Source organism: Carettochelys insculpta, chromosome 1 (assembly GCF_033958435.1).
Source record: "Carettochelys insculpta isolate YL-2023 chromosome 1, ASM3395843v1, whole genome shotgun sequence".
In the NCBI taxonomy this organism is placed as follows: Eukaryota; Metazoa; Chordata; order Testudines; family Carettochelyidae; genus Carettochelys; species Carettochelys insculpta.
The window spans coordinates 211,606,154-211,626,782 of NC_134137.1; the positions used below are offsets into that span (position 1 = coordinate 211,606,154).

Here is a 20,629-nt window from a genome sequence, read left to right on the forward strand (position 1 = left end):
CCATGGCTGCCCCTACAGCCCCGGCACTGGTGTCCCCTGCAGGGCTGGGACAGAGCTAGGACCATGGGTAGGTAGGGCTGGGGTGGGGGGTGCTGCGGGCTCTGCCCCCACAGGGTAGACAGGAGGGGCCACTGGTGCTGGGCCAGGAGCACACGCCTCCCTCAGCAGCCACCAGGCCAGCTCAAGCCTCTCAGTTGGCGACAGGTCTGCCACATGTCAGGCAGTGGCTGGAGGGGCGGCAGCAGCTAAGGGGATGGCCGCAGAATGGGCTGGTGAGGGGGTGGGAGGCTGGACAAGGCGGCAGCCAAGGCCTGGAGAACAGCATCCATGTTGTTGGCCAGCCTTACCCCCACGTCCCGCTCCACCGCCAGCCATTCCCGCAACACGCTCGTCAGTTCCTGCATGACCACCCGGTTGGCGGCCACCTCCTCAACCCTCCACCACTGTCTCCAAGGGGCCCGTCCACGGCTGTGGGAGGATGCAGGCTGGGGTGATGAGGCAGCCTCCCTTCCTTCCGCAACTGCGGCCCACTCAGGACTGCAGGGATGTCCGGCTGGAGAGGGACCTGTGGAGACAGGAGGGGACAGGGGGACGGACTGTGAGTGATGGCTCACGGCTTCGGGCGGGGGCTGGATCTCCCACTCCCTTGCCCCTGCCCCGCGTCCCTGCTGCCCAATGCCTTGTGGGATCCCGGATGCCCAGGGGTTCCTGCTTGGCAAGGATCAGCCCATGCTCCCCATCCCATGCCCTCCCAGTGTGGATAGTGGGGCTATTCTGGGAGGGGCCCCTTCCCCATCCCCATCCTTTGTGATGTCCCACTCACCCCGAACGTACCGGCTGTGACCTCCTGAGGCTGGGGCGAAGCCCGGCTGGATGATGCCCGGCTTGATGTTCCAGAGGGGAGGGCAATGGTGAGGGTCCCACTGCTGGAGCCCCCGTCATCACCCTCGGTCTCAGTGGGCTGGTCTCCACATGGGGGTCTGGTGGTGCTGGAGGGGGCCCGCCTCCTTGCCTCTGTCTGCCGGGAGGGAACGGAGGTGTGCACTATGTTCTGCAGGCTGGCCTCCTCCCTCAGCCCCACGAGCCTGTGCAGCTCCTGGTAGTGGGTGCAGTGGATGGGCTGTGCCCCCGACCAGCTGGCAGCATCACAGGTCTTGATATATGCCTGGCTCAGCTCCTTTACTTTAATTTGGATGCTGCTACCAGGCCAGTTGGGGTGTCCATGGGCAGCGAGACCACTGGCCAGCTGGTCAAATGCCTCAGCGTTGTGCTGGCAGGTTCCGAGTTGCCGCAGGGCCTCCTCCTCCCCCCACAGAGCAAGGAGGTCCTTCAGCTCTGCCTCTGTCCAGGGGGGTCCCCTCCTGGGGCGGCTCTTGCTTGTGCCCTGTGATTCCTGGGACCCCTCCTCTGGAGCCCCCGGAGGGGGAAGGGGGTCCTGTCGTGCAGTCATGGTGGGTAGGGGCTGAGGAGGCTGTCAGATGCTTCAAGCAGGGGCAGTCCAGGGCAGAGCTCATGCTGCTGCTGTTGGTGGCACACTCCCAGCTTCCTGCCTGGGGTTGCCAGGGAGCTGCTTCCTTTAAGGCAGCTGGCAGGGACCATAGAGCCCTGCCTGGGCTGGCCAGACTGTCTCCATCCTCAAGGGGGGGGCCACTCCTTGGAGGACTCCTTACTTCGAAGTAATGAGTACAGAGCGTCTACACACATTAACTTTGAAGTTACAGGTCAAAGTGAGCCACTACTTCATTCCCAGGAATGGAGTAGTGACTTCAAAGTTAGCCTCCCTTACTTCGATGTTAACTTTGAAGTAAGGAAAAGCATGTGTAGATGCTTTGCAGGCTACTTCGAAGTAGCGCCTTACTTTGAAGATAACTTCGAAGTTAATTTGTAGTGTAGACACAGCCCAAGAGGGATAACAGAAGCTTATACACACTTTGAAACCATGGCTGGGCCAGAAGTCTATCCTTGCCAATGCAGATTTCTCCTAGGAATTCACTCTTGTGGGAGGCCAGCCTGGGAGTGGTGTTCTCCCAGGATTCTGAAGGCTAATAGCACTAAATCGGATATTTAAGCAGAAAGTTCCCCAGGGTGAGAACATATTCTATTGTTGAGAAGAAAGTTCTGGGTATCAAATGGACTGGAAATTCTCTGAGGTTTTGCCTGCTCGGTAGTTCTTTTCCTCTAGTCCTGGACTGCACACCCTTGTGATGGCTACAATCTATGATGGACTCAAACCCCCAGATTATGCAAGGGTTTTTTTTTCCTTTTTTTATTTAAAAAAAATTGGGACAGGAAAAAGTTCAAGCAAGAAACATTTTGGAATCTGCACCAAAGATATTGACTTAGTTTCATTCTAGTCTTCAGAACCACAAATTTCCCTGTACTTTTATAAGGAACATCATAGTACTGAGATAGCAATAGATATGATGGTAAATGACTCTTTTCTATCTCTCGCACCTTTGATTCTGCAATACCCTTTATTTCCACATATACAAATACTATCACTCTTTCCTGTTCCTTCAGCTTCAGTGTCTGCTCTCCCTGACATCCAATTCTCCAAGTCAACCTGAGGTTCAATAGTTATGTACAACGTATGATCAACATGTTAATATTTTAAAAAGCATAGCAAGGAGCACGCGTATAAACATTCTAGCTATGCTCACATCACATATTCACACAATGCAGGCTATTCATCCCTATATCTATCAAACGATTCACTAGCTTTAGACAGAGAGGAAGTGAACATATCCCTATTTCCACAACTGACTCGCCACCCATAGTCTCCACAACTATTTTTCAATACACTTACGGCACTCATTTTCATCACTGTCCTCTCCACAGCTGTCAGGACCTCTCAGAGGTCCAGAGGGGCCCGGGCCACTTCCAGCTTTTGAAGCCCCTAACCGTAAGAAAAATAAATGATGACACATGAAAACAAAATAAGGCACCAAAAAAAATCTGCTTTTTTTTTTTTTTGCTTTTCTAGGCTTTTGTGCAAGTGCACTAATTATCAAAGGATGCATATCAAAACAAGTTATGAAACTTATCAGATGCCAAAAAAATAACGAGTATGTAAATTTGAGGCCTCCTTTGAGCTTGAGGGCAAGGCAAGATTGGCCCTTTTGCCCTCCCTTGCCCCAATTGGCCCTGACAGCTCTGACCCTCTTCGTAAGTCTTTGAAAGTCTTCCCATCACCACAATTAGACTCATCTGGAATACAGTCTGAAGAAGAGAGATAAATGTCGTGGCATTTCCCACTCACAGTGACAACACTTAGGAACTCAATATTCTGAAGTAGCCAAGATTACCCTTTCCATGGTTTTGGTCTGGAAGGTCTGGAAGAAATAGGTAAAACATTCACGCTTTCTGGGAATGATTGCTTCTTTATCCCGTAAGTATTTTATTTTTGATGAGTGCAGGAGTATACGGTATTATTGAAAGGATTATTTCAAGTATTACTCCTTTTATTTGCTCTTTTAAAAAAAAGGGGGGGGGTGTTTTACAGGTCCCCACATGCCTCGCTGAAGGATGTTTTTTTAAAAAAAACAGGAACTGAATAAACTTACCACAGTCTAATTCGTCACTGCCATCGAAACAGTCTTTCCACCCATCACACTGATTGTTCAAAGGAATGCATGTTCTGTCCATACATTTAAATTGTCTAGGACATGCTAGAAGAAGAGATGATAAAAGTAGCAAAAATGATGTCATGGACTAACATGTACTGAGGGCAGAAGTACCTCGTTTATTTTTATTCTACAAAATTCAACAATGGCAATGCCACCTTTTTCTTTATTAAATGTCAGTGATTTTAATAAGCACTGTGTTGTAAGTTAATTTAAATTAATGCATTGGAGAATTTAAAATCCGTATTACTCTTCTTGTCATTGCATCGAGAGGAGGAGTCCACATAAATTTATTTGCTTTCAGTGCTAATTATGCAGATGTTTAATCGTTTAAGTATGCCAATAATCTCCAGCTGGGTATCAGACTAATAGTGAAACTTGTAGATTATCTTTGCCAGAAAGCTTGCATGAGGGCACCAGCCTCTGCTTTCTTTGGGACAAATCTGAATATTGTTTACTTGAAAATTTGCTCTCTGTGCCTAGGTCAAATCACTGGAGACTCTTTACCCCTCACCTCTGGACCAGACAGACATGATCAACAACCAATCAAATTGAAGGACAACTTTTATTAATTCCACGTTTGCTATGAGTTGGCATGTGGAACATTGGTCTCCAAGCAAGGTTTCCCCAAAGCTGTAACTTGGACCCCATAAAAGCAAAGTGAATTTGTGTCCACTTACGGTTCATGTGACTGAAAGCTTTATATTCAATATAAAACCCTCTGTATGTGACCAGTTCATCTGAATGGAAATTAATCGCAACTGAATAGCCATATTCCTTGTTCCTTTCAGCAATAGCTTTACAATATCTGGCAAGTGTAGAACAGAATAATTACAACTACAATCCACCTTCACCAAGTCTTAACACTTGTATATGTGTTATTTTATTGTATCTTCTCCCTACTATTACTACATCTACAAAATGACTAGCATTTGAAGAGGGTGACATAGCTCAGATAAAACCTTTATATTTAAAATATATCCCAAAAATTCTCTTTGGAGGTTTAAAATAGACTCTGTATAACATATTTTTCCCACTCTTTTGCCTATAATAGATTTCCTGGTTCTCACTGACACCGGAAACTTAAAGTTCTAAAAAATATTGCAAGAAGGTCAATATTGCAAGTTTGTCTAATGTCAGTTCAGTTTTAAAAAATTCAGCAGGGTCACTTCCTAGATGTGAATCCTCACATCTTGCAATTGGCACCTTGGATTTTCTCCTTCTGAAGGATGAAGGATTGGCCACTTCTAATTTCAATAATCAAGGCACAGAGCAATCCTTAAACTGGCAAGGAAAAATAAAACAAATCTTTAGGATGGCAAAAATGCTCACTCCCCAGAAAAGCAGCTAATTCAAGGTAGTAGCTGGTAATGCATACTCCAGCCAGAAAAAAATATATATATATATGCATCCCTTGTACTACCCATTGCAATGTTCCTTCTATTGTATCTCATATGCAGAATGAATTTTGTTATGTGCACTGCTATGAAGATGATGTGTAGTAGGGTGGGGCCAAGGGGCTTGGAATGCAGAAGGGAGGCTCAAGGCTGGGTCAGAAATTTTGTGTATGTGTGCAGGGGAGTGCCCTGGGGTGGAGCCAGAGATGAAGGGCTCAATATCGGGGGGGGGGGGTAAGGGGGTCTTGGCACAGATCTCACATGTGGGGGTGGGGGGGAGTGCATGCAGGCTCTGGGGTGGGGCCAGAGATGAGGGAATCATAGAATCACAGAACTGGAAGAAATGTTGAGAGATCATCAAGCTGAGTCCTCTGTGTTCATAGCAGGAGCAAGCACCAGCTAGATCACCCTGTATGTCTGACCTGCTCTTCGAAATCTCCAATAATGGAGCAAATGTTCTTAGGTTTCACAACTTCCCTAGGCAATTTATTAACCACTCAGACAGTTAGGAAGTTTTTCCTAATGTCCAATCTAACCCTCCCTGATTGCAATTTAAGGCCATTGTTTCTTGTCCTAACAAAAATATTTTTTCTCCCTCTTTCCTGTAACAACTGTAACCCCAGAGGCATTGGAGGCAGGAAAAAGTGCCAAAAATTTACTTCTGAGTACTTGAGTACAATAAAGACCTGATGTGTGTGTTTATGCATGTGCGTGTGTGTACTTTAACTCAAGAGCTAGGTTTACACAGACCTGTAGTTCCAGCAACTTCATGGAAATAAGCAGTCTCACAATTACAAATGGCTTCTCATTAGCATAATTGTGCAGCTAATTAGCATAGCTGCACAAGATCTCCCTGCTGGCAGAGGCTGCAGCTGTCAGTAAACAGAGCGTAGATGCGCCTATGCCGGCAAAAACCCCGTCGCATAATGGTCTGGCAACGGAGGAGGTTTTGCTGGCAGAGGCACATCTACACATCCTGTCTACTGCCAGCAGGCAGCTCTCGTATAGGTATGATAATTAGCTGTGTGATTATGCTAATGAGCAGCCATTTGCAATTGCGAGACTGCTCATTTCCATGAAGCTGCTGGCACTACAGGTCCATGTGGACCCAGACAAGTAGTTTTCCAGAGGGACACAGGTTACTTGTGCTTAAGTACACCTCCAGCCCTCAAGCAGCTGTATTTCTACTCAAGTAAACTGTTGGGGTACATTTTCCACCTCTGAGAGGCACTGAGACCACTGACATGGGAGAATGAAGTCTCTCTTCTACACAATTGGCTGACAGCCAACTGCCCTTTAGCTTCCATGGTACAGCACATGTCTGTAGCCCCTAAGATTGCAGATTTACACCCTCCAGCCAATGATTCGGGTCCATCAGCCTTGCACAAACTATTAGAAACTTGAAAATGATCATGTCCCCTCTCAGTATTCTCTTTTCCAGACTAAATAAACCCACTTTTTTTAATATTCCCCTATAGATCATAACTTCTGGACCTTTAATCATTTTTGTTGCTTTTCTCTGGGCTTTCTCCAATTTGTCCACATCTTTCCTGAAATGCAGTGCCCAAAACTGGAGACAATACGCTAACTTATGGCCTAATCAGCATGGAGGAGAGCAGAAGAATTATTTCTTGTGTTATGTTTAGAACACTCCCGTTAATACATCTCAGAGTGATAGGCGGGTTTTTTGCAACAGTGTCACGCTGTCAACTCATATTTAGCTTGTGGCCCACTCTGACCCCTAATTCCCTTTTTGCAGTTCTCCTTCCTGGGTAGTCATTTCCCATTTTCTAAATGGAGTATGTTGCATTTGTCCTTATTGAATTTCATACTATTTCCCTCAGACCACTAGTCCAGATCATTTTGAATTATAATCCTATCCTCCAAAACACTTGCATCCTCTTTCAGTTTGGAATCATCTGCAAACTTTATAAGCACATTCTCGATGCCATGATCAATCCAAATCACTGATGAAGATACTGAAAAAACTGGACACAGAACTGATCCTTGCTGAATCCCACTCATTATGCCCTTCCAGCATGACTGTGAACCATTGATAAATACACTCTGGGAATGGTTATCCAGCTAGTTATGCACCCACATTAGAGTGGCTTTATGTAGGTTGTATTTCCCTTGTTTGTTAATGAGAAGGTCATGTGTGACCGCATCAAAAGCCTAAATATACCACATCTATTGCTTTCCCCCATTCCATATCCACAAGGCTTGTTATGCTGCCAAAGAAAGCAATCAAGTTGGTTTGACATGATTTGTTCTTGACAAATCCATGTTGGCTATTATCACTTCATTATGTTCTAGAATCTACATATTTGCAAATGAATTCCTTAGTTATTTACTCCATTATCTTTCCTGGCACAAGAGTTAAACTGGCTGGTCTATAGTTTCCTGGGTTATCTTTAGTTTCCTTTTTACAGATGGGCACTACATCTTCCTGTTTCCAGTCTTGTGGAGTCTCTCCTATCTTCCAGGACTTTTCAAATACAACAGCAAATGGCTCAGATATCTTGTCAGTCAACTCCCTGGATATTCGAGGATACATTTCATCAGGCCCTGGTGACTTGAAAACATTTATCTTGCTGAAGTAATTTTAATCTATTCTTTCCCTATCATAGTTTCACCTGTGGGTGGGGCCTTAGGGCTGCAGCTGTGACTTCAGTGATGGGACTTGGGAGCAGACTGCTCTGGGCTGTGGCCTGAGGAAGGACTCCCCCCAGCTCTCTCTCATCATGGCAGCCAGGGGTTTGGGGAGAGATGCCTCTCCCTAGCCATGGAAGGCAGCTCCAGAGTGAGGGGAGATGTGCCTGTCACTGCTGTGGCAGCTCTGAGGCTGAAACCAAGGCCTGGGGAGAAGCACCTTTTCCCAAAATGGCAAATGCAAGGCTGAGATTGCAGTCTGCGGAGCCAGGGGGACAGCTCTCTCTCCAGCTGTGGCAAGCAGCCCCAGGGCTGCGCTGGAACCAGGAGAGAGATGCCTGCCTCTGTCTGCTGCACACCCTTGATAGCTTGCTGAGCAGCCAGACATCTTACAGGCAACTTAGAATACCAACTTCTGTAATTAAATGCGCAGATTAAGTAATTTTCCATGGAGGCTTTTATTACCATTGGTGACAATGTTTGACCTGTTGTTGCTTAGCCATAATTAGGAGAAAGTTATCCACTGAAAGCCTGAATAAAGATATCACCATGTCTTCAAAACTGCACGTTTCTGCACTGGAAATAGTTGGAGAAATCTGAGGTTTTAACACAATGTGTGTAGAATGCCAAAGCGCATCCTCACCAAATAGCATTAATTAATGTCAATATCAGATAAAACAGTTTAACTCACCTAACTCCATCAATTTCTAACCAGTCCTTATCACATTTATTGGCCCCCAGAGACTTCTCTTGAATTTGTATGACAAGGATTTTTAGTGACAGCTTATACCCAGGCAGGGGTGCCTACAATCATTAGAGAAAATAAAAACAAAACAAAAACAGCAACAACAACTACAAATTCAAAGAGTTTAAATATGCTTGCCATATTAACTTCTACCATCTCAAAAATCAAGTGGACAGGCCTCATTAATGACAGGCCTGCCATCACATTATAAAAGAAAACAGTGCCACCACCTCCTCCCAGCAATCAGTAAGAAAGGTATGCAAAAAGTAAAAGGAGATTTCCAAGGCACAAACAGCAGCTAAGCACACAAGTTCTTTGGACTCTTAGGGAGCTGGAAGACCAATCACCATTTGTGTCTTTGAAATTCTCTTAAAGAATCACAGTTGACGGTACTGAGACATTGACAGAGCCCTGCCAAATTAACAGGCAATTCCACAGCTTTGGCTTTTTACATAAAAGCCAATTTTCAAGTGTCAGATATTTCCCTCTGCTATTTCATGGGGTTGTAACCATTAGGGTGCGGGCTGTGGGCGCATTGCAAAGCTGTTGCAGCAGGGTTGTGGTATCGTCACAACTCACATCTGCCCTTCTGCTGACAGAGGTGCTGCCGGCAGTGCAGAATGAGGATCACATGGTATTATGGGGTGAGGGGGAAGGAGAAGGTCATCACTTTTTGTGGGGGTGTAGACAGTCCTATGATAAGCAATGTTAAGAAGAGCTCCTACCGATGAGTGTGCATTTTGGTGACCTTTAACATATCCTACTAGCAATTGATTAGGGTTAGCAGCAACCCACTGATGCACACTCTCCCAGTCCCCAGGGTGGATTAATTCCTTCCTATATGCACTTCTCCCAGCAGTACTGGCCTATTGTGGCAGCCATCCAGCCAATCCCCCTAACATACTGAGAATCCAAAAAGACCACCAGAGGTCCTAGACTCAAATTCTAGAGCACTAAATATTCCACCAATACCTTTACCCCAACTAGCTGTACCAACCCTTGGGGCCAAACCCACACTGCCATCCCAGGGCCCTGTTGTTAGGGGAGGACTGTGGTTCCTGGTGGGACTGGAGCACAGTAGGGCCCTGTGCATAGATTACAGCATTAGAGTGTTATGCTGTCAAGCGTAAATAGCTGCCTTGAAGCAGAAGTTTGATCTGTAGAGGCTTGCAAACTTCTATGCAACCATATCCAGAAATAATTGTAAGCCAACACCCAAGGCAGTTGAGCAGCATGGCAAAGATTTTCAGAAGCTAAGGTAGAGTTTCCCTGGGGCTGACTGGAAACCCTGGGGCAAAGTCATTGACTGACAAACACAGCCACGTACTTCTGTGCCCATAGGCTGAAGGCTATGAGAAAGCCAGCAGATAATGAGAGGGCCAGTAGTTTACCTCACCCTGGCCATTTCTACACAGGCCACTTCCAAAGTGGCATGCTAATACAGTGAGCAAAAGATGCTACTGAGGCGCGGATGCAAATTCCCTGCACCTCATTAGCATAATGTCACGTGATTTGGAGTCCAGAAGACTGTTCTTCCGAACTCCAAGACGCCGTGTAGAAGTACGGCCGCCAGGGGAGCTTTCAGAAGGAAGTCCTTCTTCCAGAGGCCCCTTCTTCCCGAAAATTTTCGGGAAGAAGGGGCCTCCGGAACAAGAACTTCCTTCCGGAAGCCCCCCCGGGGCCATGCTTCTACACAGCATTTTGGAGTCCAGAACAATGGTCTTCTGGACTCCAAATCACGTGACGTTATGCTAATGAGGTGCAGGGAATTTGCATCCGCACCTCAGTAGCATCTTTCGCTCCCTGTATTAGCATGCCCCTTCCGAAGGAAGGGGCCTGTGTAGAAACGGCTCCTGTGAGGAAGCAGATCTTCTTTTGGGCACATCTTTTGGAAAAGCAGACTTAGACTTCCAAATAAGGAAATGGCCTCCTCTTTATTTCTACATGTTCAAGCAAATAGACTGTGTGTGCATTCTTTGTAAAAGAACAAGATTCCACTGAAGTAAGGCATGGTCTGCATCATTCATTTCTCCTCCTAGTGCAGGGGTCAGCAACTGAAATACCAAGAAGAGCCATTTTTTTCAAATTCAGTAAAAACCTCAATAAATTTGAGAGCCACAACGCATGTGAATTAATAAATAATGTCAAGACATACTTTTTGCAACCCCTGTTTTAAGAACAGCACACACACAATGATTTGTAATGCAATAATGTTTACTGCAGATGTTCACAAATTTTTACATTCTATTTCCTCACACTTTATGTGTGTGTTTGTACCATCTTCCGACTTCCACTCCCAAACCTTCTCTCTCTCTCTCTCTCCCCCAGATATATATAGATATCTATATACACACACACACACGACACTTGGAGGAGTTATCCAACATTTCAAGATCGCATATTGTTTGCTATTTAGATATAAGTTGTTCATTATTGGGCATTCGTTGTTTATCAGAAATAATCAGGAGTGTTTTTTTATTTTTACTTTGCAATTAATTATAGGATCAGGAATCACAAAGTCCTTAAAGAGCCACAGGTTGCAGACCCCTGTCCTGGTGAAAATGACCCAGCAAGGCCCCGAATATCCACTAACTGCTTAGCCAAAGAAGGTATTAACAAGTTATGCCAAGCTAAAATAAAGGCACAGGCCCACTAGTCCACTATTTTGTATCTACCACAGACTAATATTGTAGTCCCCTGCTCCCACCTGCAGAGCTAGCTAGATCCTAGGCTGTAGCAGAGATGAAAACATCCCATCAGCCACAACCCAGATGCACAATGGCTTCTGGCAGGGTTTTTGGCATAGTTTCCCTGGTTTCATCCTCAGTGGGAGGCATGTTCTTCCATTTTTACTTCCAAAATGCAAGTAGTAATGATTTCACTACATTTCCAAGAGTTGCAGAGACTTACTCTGATTAACCAGCTGCAGTCAATGTTTGGTGGATAGTAGCTTGGGTAATAAGGAGAGCTCACTGTCCCATTCCAAGAGATGTAACGCCCACCACAGTCTGGAAGGGAAAAATACCAATACATCATCATGGTTACATAAATGACACCTAGAAGGAGGATTTAATTGACTCTCTTGTTCCTTCTCTAGGTTCTTCTTATATTCCCAGAAAATACTGATGACAATGTAGGGCATTCTGGGATTTCCTATCACAACTCTTATTTCTCAACATAATTACAATAATTAACTTCCAAGTGAGAGTGAATCCAAGTGCTGCCTTCCAGTACTAGCTGAGTAAGAAATATTAGAAATCCATGATAAGAATACTCAAATATGCTTTAAGTACATACCAACTTTAGGAACAGCTTGGAAATATGCTTTTAGCATGTTACTCTCTTTTCTTCTGTCCAGTGAGAAGGTGACCAGCATAACATTACTTGACGAAGTTAATCGTATGATAGGGGAACTCCAGGCCTCTGGTACCCCACACCACCTGAAATATACACACACTAAATCAGATAGCATTCTGCATTGCCTGTCCTCTTAAATTAGACTGCAATTATTCCAACACATTGAGCTGAACTTGGACATAAGGCCCATGGATGCTGGCTGTTCTTTTACCCCGTCAATGAACTGTTTGCTCTTTGAGCATCCGGTATGTTGTCCTGTAGTTTCCCAATCTCAGATATCATTTACTCAAACTGAGGGCCTGGGGTAGTTCTAAGATACCTACTCTTACTGGTACTGCTAAGAAGTACAGAGAAGCAGTTTTACAAAACCATCAGATTTCCAATATCAAATCAGACCTGTTAAGCCTGAGCCTGGTGATAACACCTGGAACCCAACTAGCACTGTTTTAGGGGTTGTACATACAGAATGAGTGACAGTCTCTGCCCTCCAAATCTTGCCAGTTGCAAGCTACCATTTAGCCTATTTTCATGTCTCAGAATGACTAATACCAGATGCTTTTCAGCAAGATGGAAGAAGTCATCCAACCAATCATAGGGCAGATTATTACCTATGAGGAAAATTTCTTCTAAACTCCAAGCAATAAGTGATTGGCAGATACTCAGGAGCACCAGGGTTTAATATCCTTATACTTTATACCACCTTCAAGGACTGTGGATAGTCTCATCCAGGAGCATCTCTTCTACTTTTAAATCCACAATATATTTGAAGAATTTTTGAGGGTTCATGAAAAGGTACATTCAGTCAGTGAACAAGTGTGTCAGATGGTTAGTGCCAAATAAAAAAAGCAAAACAAGCACAAAAAATAAAAGTAATCTCAGCACAATGGGTACCCAAAAGAAAAAGAAAAAGTATTGTACAGTGCAGATAGACACTCTCTCTGATACCACTCTTTCCTGTACATACATTTGATTCTCCCAGAGTAATGAGCTCCTATTTTTGAGATTCCCATTGTGCAACATGAATGAATAGGTGAGTTCAACATACCTTGTACTAATAAGTACATGTCATTGGACTAAAAATGCCTCTCGAGCATAAAGCTTTAACTGACAGTATCATGAGGTGCTGAACACCAACCCAACATGTTTCTTTGCTTTCTAAACAATTGAATTAGTGCTTGTAGAACATGATGGGTTGACAGCCAAGGAAATGGATCTGTGCCCACAGGATAGATACAGCTCAGGCAGTAGCAACACTGAGTTCTCCACAGTACTGCCTTCTCCTGTGTGCCTCAGTGCTGATGCGGAGGGCATGAGGGATTACCTCTGCGTCAATCAGTCTGGGTCCTTTCCAACCCCTGAACTCCTTGTTGAGTGTATAAACAAAGGGGAATGTGAGTGTCAAATAATGGCAGATGTTTATGAGGCAGATAACTCTTTGAAAGGAACTGCATCAAGACTACATATTTATCTCAGACAGGTAGACAAAAAGACAAACATCACATGACACTGATTTCTGGCCACAGCTAAGCTGGGCTGAATTTTGAACTATCTTCCTGAAGGTTTGTATGTTTCATTGCCAATCAGTTGAGCCATGTAACCCTCATTTTTAAAAATGGGTACATAAGTGCTCTGGACGGTGATGCATGTGCTTGTTTTGTCAATGACTAAGTAGCTTTCTTTTATGATCATACCTTGTAATGATCTTGCTCTGAAGAGGAAGGAGGAAATCATATGCAGATAATCTGTGTGATGCACAACTCCCTGGCGTGACACCATGCAAAGTAAGGACTACAAGTCTCACAATATAGTTAGAAGGAACACGCAGCCTCCACTGATAAAAAGATTTCTTGGGATTCATCAAAGTCAAAGTCCTGTTGTTACCTGGCTTTGCATACAGATCAAAGGATACTGCTATACAGAAGACAAAATATGTAAACAAAAGGATTAATAAGACATTAATTGGGGAAATCTTTGTCCAGATCCTAGCAAGCACTTGTGCACACCACTAAAAGATCAACAGGGCTTGAGTTCTTGTCAGAGGACAAGAAAGGATTGGTTGTACACTGAAAGCATGCTGTCATACATTCTCACCACCACAGGACATGCTCCCTCTTGGACACAAAACTGAAGCACAGTGGTAAGAAACGGGGAGCTCTGAGTACCTGGCCTGTGCATTTAAAGCCTAATTTCTACTTCTGTAAATCCAGAAGCTTCCACAAATGGAAACTGCTATGCTAGAGTCAATTCAGATCAAAGGAATGCTCATCACTTTTAGCATTAGCAAGTGCAATTAGGCCACATGCAGTCCTAACCAACTAAAAAATTATAATGGCAACCAAAGTAACGAAACCCTAAAAATTAGGGCTTTTTCCATAACCCAGTAACTTTGTATTTGAACCCCCCAAAAATCACCCCCCAGATCCTAACATAACTGATCTCAGTGTAAGGCTGAAAGCACATGGACATTATTTCAAGGTTCAAGTGCATTGTTTTAGCCATTTCCTTAAGCCTTATCAATTGAGATTTATCTTTCAGCACAGGCATAACTTGTTCAGAAGAGATACTCTGCCATCCTCTAAATATCTAGCAGGTACAAGTCTCCAGACACAGAAGTGCTACACTGAGATAATAGATCTTCAGTTATAGATCTACATCCTACAGCTCCCTCTTGTCTCACACCTCTTCTTCGACTCTGCCTGCACTCTTGCCTTCCTCCACAAACCTTCAGACTACTGGTGCCACATTGTTCATATACTCAATCCATGCTGGCATCTGCAGTGCTTGACTGTTGCAAGCCTGTCAGTCCCTTGCCCCTGCCATCAGCCCCATATATACAGAAGCTGCTGCATCTTGCTTTTTAAAGCTTACTGGCTTCTCACGCATTTCACCTTCTTGCCTAAATTTACCACCTCCACATTCATCTCTGAATCCCTTAGCCTAACAAGCCATCTCTCTAGCTCATCCTTTCATTTGAAAACTCAGCTGAAAAAACCCTTTTCCCTCTTTTATGCCTCTTCATTTCTGTCCCTCTACTATTTTGGTCACTAAAAAGCACTATATACTACATATAAAATGATCACTATAAGCAGCCAAAATTTTCTAAGCCAGCTGTCTAGAATTCAACTCTTCTTTATATATATTTAAGCAACTAAATAAGAGGCTTGATTTTTCATTGCTGAGAAGCTGCAATTGCCAGTATAAGTCACTGGATCTCAACACCTTTGAGAACTACTCCTTTGTATTTAGGTTGCTAAATATGGCTTTGAAAGCTGAAGATGTGAGAAAGTTTTGACCAGCAATTACTCTCTGATGCAATCTATTACAGTGTATTCCTGGTTATCCAAAATTTTATTATCTGAACCCCCATATTACCTGCATTAAGTTACTTGACCTGCAGCATGAGCTACATGTCCTCTGAAGTCTAAATCTCATGCTGGGGCACCAGTAAGGGATTTGGATGACAGAGATTCAGATAACAGGGCAGACATATTCTGTCTACTTCCATTCCCCTAGCAGGACTGAGAGGAAAATCCACCATTGGTTGTGCAAGGGGCCACTCTGCTGCTGAGTGGCTTTTGCAGCTTTACAGGAAGCCCTTTGTCACAGGTGTGAATAAGGATTGCAAGGAGGAGGAAGAGGAAGAATCTCTGGCGAGGTGAAAGCCATCCTACTGCTGAACGGCTCCTGCATTCTCAATTATCTGAACTCCCAACTATCTCAAAAAAAACCCTGTTTCCCAGGCTATTCCAGTAATCGGGAATATTAAGCATGTGAACCATTCAGAGCAGGGATTGCCAACATTTCTGTTAGTACATAGCTTACCACAATGGGACTCAATTCTCACTTGGCCCTTAGACACTCCCCAAAAAAATACAGTTAATAATAATAATAATTATTGTGGTGCTGCCATTGTTCTATTGTTAAAGAAAGCTTATTTTTAAAAGTAATGCAGTAGAACAGTAATTACCTGACTTCAGTGTCACATCATAATCTGAAGAATCTGAAACTTAAATTAAAAAAGTGACATCTGTCAGCTACGTGAACAAAGCACAAAGTGAAGGAATTTAAGACTTTTTTTTAATTAAGAAAAAACAGATAAATTGTTACCAAAAAGATCCATTGTCAAGAGATCAAAATCCTCTGCCATAGGAAAGGATTCATCTGAAGAATTAGCACTCTGAAGTGCATGTTTACTGAGTATTTCCCTTTGTTTCAGTGACGTTAGTTTTTTGAAAGTGTAAACTACCTCTTGCGGTGCCCAGAATGTATTCCAGTAATAAGCTCGGAGACCATCATCTCCTTCACTATGGGTGGGAAAACAGTATATTAAAAATGGGTTTGTCAGTTTCATTTTTATTTGTTCTGTAGTCTTAGCTAGCATATGTCAACATTAGCTTTTTACAAACTGCCTGCTGCTATATATTGAGTTATACAGTCATCTTCTTGCAAAGTTACTCTTCTCCCATAGTCAGACAGAAGATGGATACGGGAAGATCCATCATAAAACAGACATGGGCAAAAGCTGAGAAGCAATTCCCCTGAGAGAAACTCCTTTTACATTACCCTATATAATCTCATCACTTTTTTGTTTTATTTACCATAACATATTAAAGCTCTGGAGCCATTTTTCTCAAGAGCATGAGGGCTTTTTGAGAAATTCTTGAGTTGTCTTGTCAGCTCCCTTTGAAGTCAGTAGTGAAACTTCTGTAATAGTATGAACTCAAGTGGCATTCTTCTCTTGAAAAATGCCACCACACAAGTATATCCATATTCTGGCCAGCCAGAGAACCACACAGTCCCTTGCTCAAATTATTCATGTGAAGAGAAAAACACAATAGCCTGAATGGGTACATAACATGAAGAACCCATGGCTGAAACAACTGATTTATATGCCTCATATCTCTGGACTTCTAGATGCCATCCCAAAATGGCCAATAGCTGAACCTTTCAAAAACTTACTGATGCAATTGACTGGAGGACCATTCCACTCTATGTGCTGGCTATTTTGGCAGGTGGTTATGTACAGTGCTTCACCAAACCATACACTTGAGGGGGACAGATAGCCCAGTGGTTTGAGCCCAGGCCTGCTAAACCCAGGCTTCTGAGCTCAGTCCTTGAGGAGGCCATTTAGGAGTCTGGGGCAAATAGATTAAAAAACAAATTCTGTCAGGGAGGGTGCTTGCTCCTGCCAAGAGGGCAGGGGACTGGATTAGATGACCTCCCAAAGTCCCTTCTGGTTCTATGACATGTGTATCTTCATATATTTTACTTCCTATTGCATTATAGGATTCCAAAAAAAGGTGTTTCACATTAAGCATCTCTCACATAAAGGTTATTCAAAATAGTGGAAGAGAAATTAAAATGGCTTTTGAAAACTGCCTTGTAAGATCTGCCGTAGCAGATAGATTTGAAAGCACCCCTCTCAACCAGAATGAAACCAATCCACAATCAACTAACTTGGATTTTGTCTAAGTTTTCCTCAGTAACAACCAAGCATTGAAAGCTAAAATCTTAAGTATAGATCTCGTAGTATTTACCTGATGTACTTGCCTTTATTTCCCACATTATAAAATTCTATATATCCCCTCCCAGGAAAGCAATTAAAAACAAAATACATTCACACACATGCACACACGCACTTCATTCAGTACATCTAGAAAGGACTTACCTAAATGTAGCAACAACGGATGTCAAATAATATTTCCCTAATGTAGAAGACTCATATAGTTCTGCAAACTGACAATTCGATAATTAGAAAGCTATATATAAGAACAAAAGAAACTGTTAAATTTGATTGTCAGAGAATCACAAACTTTTCAAAGTATCATGCCACAAACTCTTCACTTCTTGTTGCATTTTAAAGTGACTAAAGAGTTGGGTCAGAATGGCAAGCAATATGCACATTTCAACTTCCATTTCAGTTTCAACAAAGTTGAAATGAATTCTACTTTAGCTAAGAAAAAAGTTTATGTAAGAAAATATTTAAAAAAAATCACAACTAGATTAAGTGTTTCATTATTTAAAATCTGCAACATTTCTGTTTTATAATCCAGTCACGGACAACTCATGCCGGCCATGCACAAAGCAGTTTTGAGACACAAGATTAACTCTGTTGGGAAATACAGGCTAACAGAGGGTGGCTTTGTGCTTTAAGACCTTTTAGCATGGACCCAGAAAACAGTATTGATCTCACAAATACAAACTTGTATGAGAAGCACAAGAAAGCAAGCATTGTTGTACTGGTGACAAGAGGGAAACAAAAAAGATTTTGTGCAACAATTTAAAATTGTAATGCAAAAACTCACTCCTCGGCAGCGACCTAGGCTTAACAAAAAAACTGCACTGACTTGTGTGTGTGTGTGTGTGTGTAGATTTTTTTTAAACAGAAGCTGAACATTTTCAGCTTTGAACTATTTTTTTTAAAGCAATATTTACTGTTAGGGCAGACACGACTTTGCACTTGGCTAATTACAGTCCCATTGCACTACCAGCAGATTAACAGGTTGAATTGCCTCCCATCCACTTGCCCTGTCTTTAAGAAGGCAGTTGTCTTAAGCTTTGTAACTTGATTCTCTCCCAGACTAATCCTAGATTTTATTTCTTTGAGAGAAAAGAACAAAATACTCACGACTCAAACCTCAGCTTTCTACTATATCTTTGACTGTTAAAGAAAGGATTTAAACTAGGCAGGTGATACAAGATTTTTGACTTATTAATTATGTCACCTCTGAGTACTTACATAATTCTGGATTGTTTCTGCCTGCATGATAAATTTTTGTGACTTTGGATCAGTGAGGTCACTGGTGTAGGTCAAGTTGGGTATTTCTACACTTCCAGCAATATAGATAAAGGAGAATGCCGGGGCTGCAGAAACAGGATCATGCATTAGCAAGGTTAATAGGCTATCATGACTCCAGACATAGAAGAAGCAGATGTTTGTGAAAGAACTGATTTAACCTTGATGTCACTCAACTGCAGTATGTGAGAATAGGGCAGGTTAAGGAATCCATCTACTGCTATTCAATAGCTGAGGAGAATATTTAGTAGAGAATAATACTGTATTTGTAGGGGAGCAGAGCACAAACATTGGCTGTGCTGGATTTCTACTTATACATCGACAGTGCAATTCATTCAATTTGCTAAGAATCTAAGTTTTCACCATTACTGGCTCGCCAGGATAGGACTTTTATGATTTTAGGCTGGGATTTTCAAACAGGGAGTTTCTGTAGGATCCCAATGAATTGCAGTGGCATGTGGGCACTAACTTTCCTAACTGCAGCCCTAGTTGTTATGGAATCTAACGGGTATTGAGAAATAAATTATGTTATAGGGGAATGGCACTTACATAATGAATTGTATAGGACCAGCACAAGCATAGTGGCTGCTATGGAAATCAGAGGTAACATTCCAAGAAGCCACCTCCTCCAGAAACGCACATTTATCCATTTGAAAAAAGAATGCTGCAGACATGAGATTTCTTCCTGGGAAGACTGGATAGGGCGAAGATTCACACTCTGTTAAAGAAAAACAAGTGGAGAAGTATCAATAACACAGACAATAAAGCAGGTGCTGTTTTCCTGCCCAGTTTATAACTATTATTTAATTTATGATCTATTTTCCAATTGTGAACACAGTCAGCTACTCCGCAAGAATAAAGCATGTCTACTGTGCCCTGTGCAATAAAGCTTTGTTGCAATCTCTTACCTGTCCAGGATCATGTTCAGAATCCCTGGGAGCTGGTATGCTGTACACCATAGGGATCCGTTTGGAGGGGAAAGACTGCATCATTATGCTTTCGAGAATTGCTTCTGGCAATTCCAAACATCAAAATCCTGAAAGGGACTTGAATAAGGTAAACGTTTTCCTATTGCCTCTTTCATTTCATCTTCAGCATACTGCTTAAAGAGAGCCAGTCTGCACTCAAGGTAGGTGGGAAGGAAAAAAGACATCACTACTGTAACTCTTTGTTTTCCACATAGGCTCAATGGAATGAAAGAGCAGCTATCCCTCTCCCTTCAGAATACATGAGCTACAGAAACTTCAGTGTTCCCAACTGTCGATATGCAATAAATGACCAAACATTAACTGAAATCCAAGCAGATGTAAACGCATCCACTTCTACTGAAGACTTTATAGAAAGTCTGAAGATATTCACAGGATTCTGAGCTGTGATTTCATTTACGATTTTGATGATTCTAAAAACTACACCGTAATGCCTATGTCACAGAGCAGAAGTAGTAATGGTACTTTTGTTAGTGTTCAAGTTTACCAATAAGGAAAACATAGGCAGAGGTGGTGGAAACAAACAGAGATGCTGGGGGAGCAGCAGTAGTACCCCCTGACTTGAAGTGGTTTCCATCATAAACAGGGTTACAGTCTGGTTCAATGGCTCATAGCAGCCCCACTCACAAATTGTTGCACAGCTCTTAAACACAGGGTGCTTAAAATATTAAAGGTCCTCACACTAAAGCCAAATGAGGGAAAAAGTATGACCCAAAGTGATATGGAATGGAGGAAAAATGCGCTTGAAAGCAATCTAGGCTCTCTCATTGACTCAGGAATGAAAAAAAAAACCAGAAACCAACACGCAAAGTGTTTCTCTTTCATGGCTTGTTGATTGACATTGGACTAAAATTAGAAGAAACTTTAAGGTGAAGAAAGCCTTTTGGATCCCTTCTTTATATGCAGGTCTGAAAAAGTGAGTCTTACCCACAAAAGCTCATGAAGTAATGAATTTGTTAGTGTCTAAGATGCTACAGGATGGCTCATTATTTGTGAAGCTACAAACTAACACAGCTACCCCCCTGAGACTCTTTTATTGTGGTAGCCCAAAATACATGAATTAAAAAGTATAC

The 20,629-nt window shown here is 42.8% G+C and overlaps 1 protein-coding gene across 1 annotated transcript in view; it reads right to left on the reverse strand.

Moving 5' to 3' along the window:
* LOC142007001 (suppressor of tumorigenicity 14 protein homolog) overlaps positions 1-19,640 on the reverse strand; it is a 35,803-nt gene extending 16,163 nt beyond the window's left edge. The window contains 13 exon segments of the mRNA XM_074983515.1: positions 2,807-2,896; positions 3,564-3,668; positions 4,304-4,431; positions 8,364-8,476; positions 11,328-11,425; positions 11,715-11,857; positions 13,466-13,682; positions 15,742-15,780; positions 15,882-16,078; positions 17,443-17,510; positions 18,514-18,638; positions 19,120-19,288; positions 19,479-19,640. Coding sequence (XP_074839616.1) covers positions 2,807-2,896; positions 3,564-3,668; positions 4,304-4,431; positions 8,364-8,476; positions 11,328-11,425; positions 11,715-11,857; positions 13,466-13,682; positions 15,742-15,780; positions 15,882-16,078; positions 17,443-17,510; positions 18,514-18,638; positions 19,120-19,288; positions 19,479-19,562 — 1,576 coding nt within the window. The 5' untranslated portion in view covers positions 19,563-19,640.
* Positions 19,641-20,629: the final 989 nt, after the last annotated feature.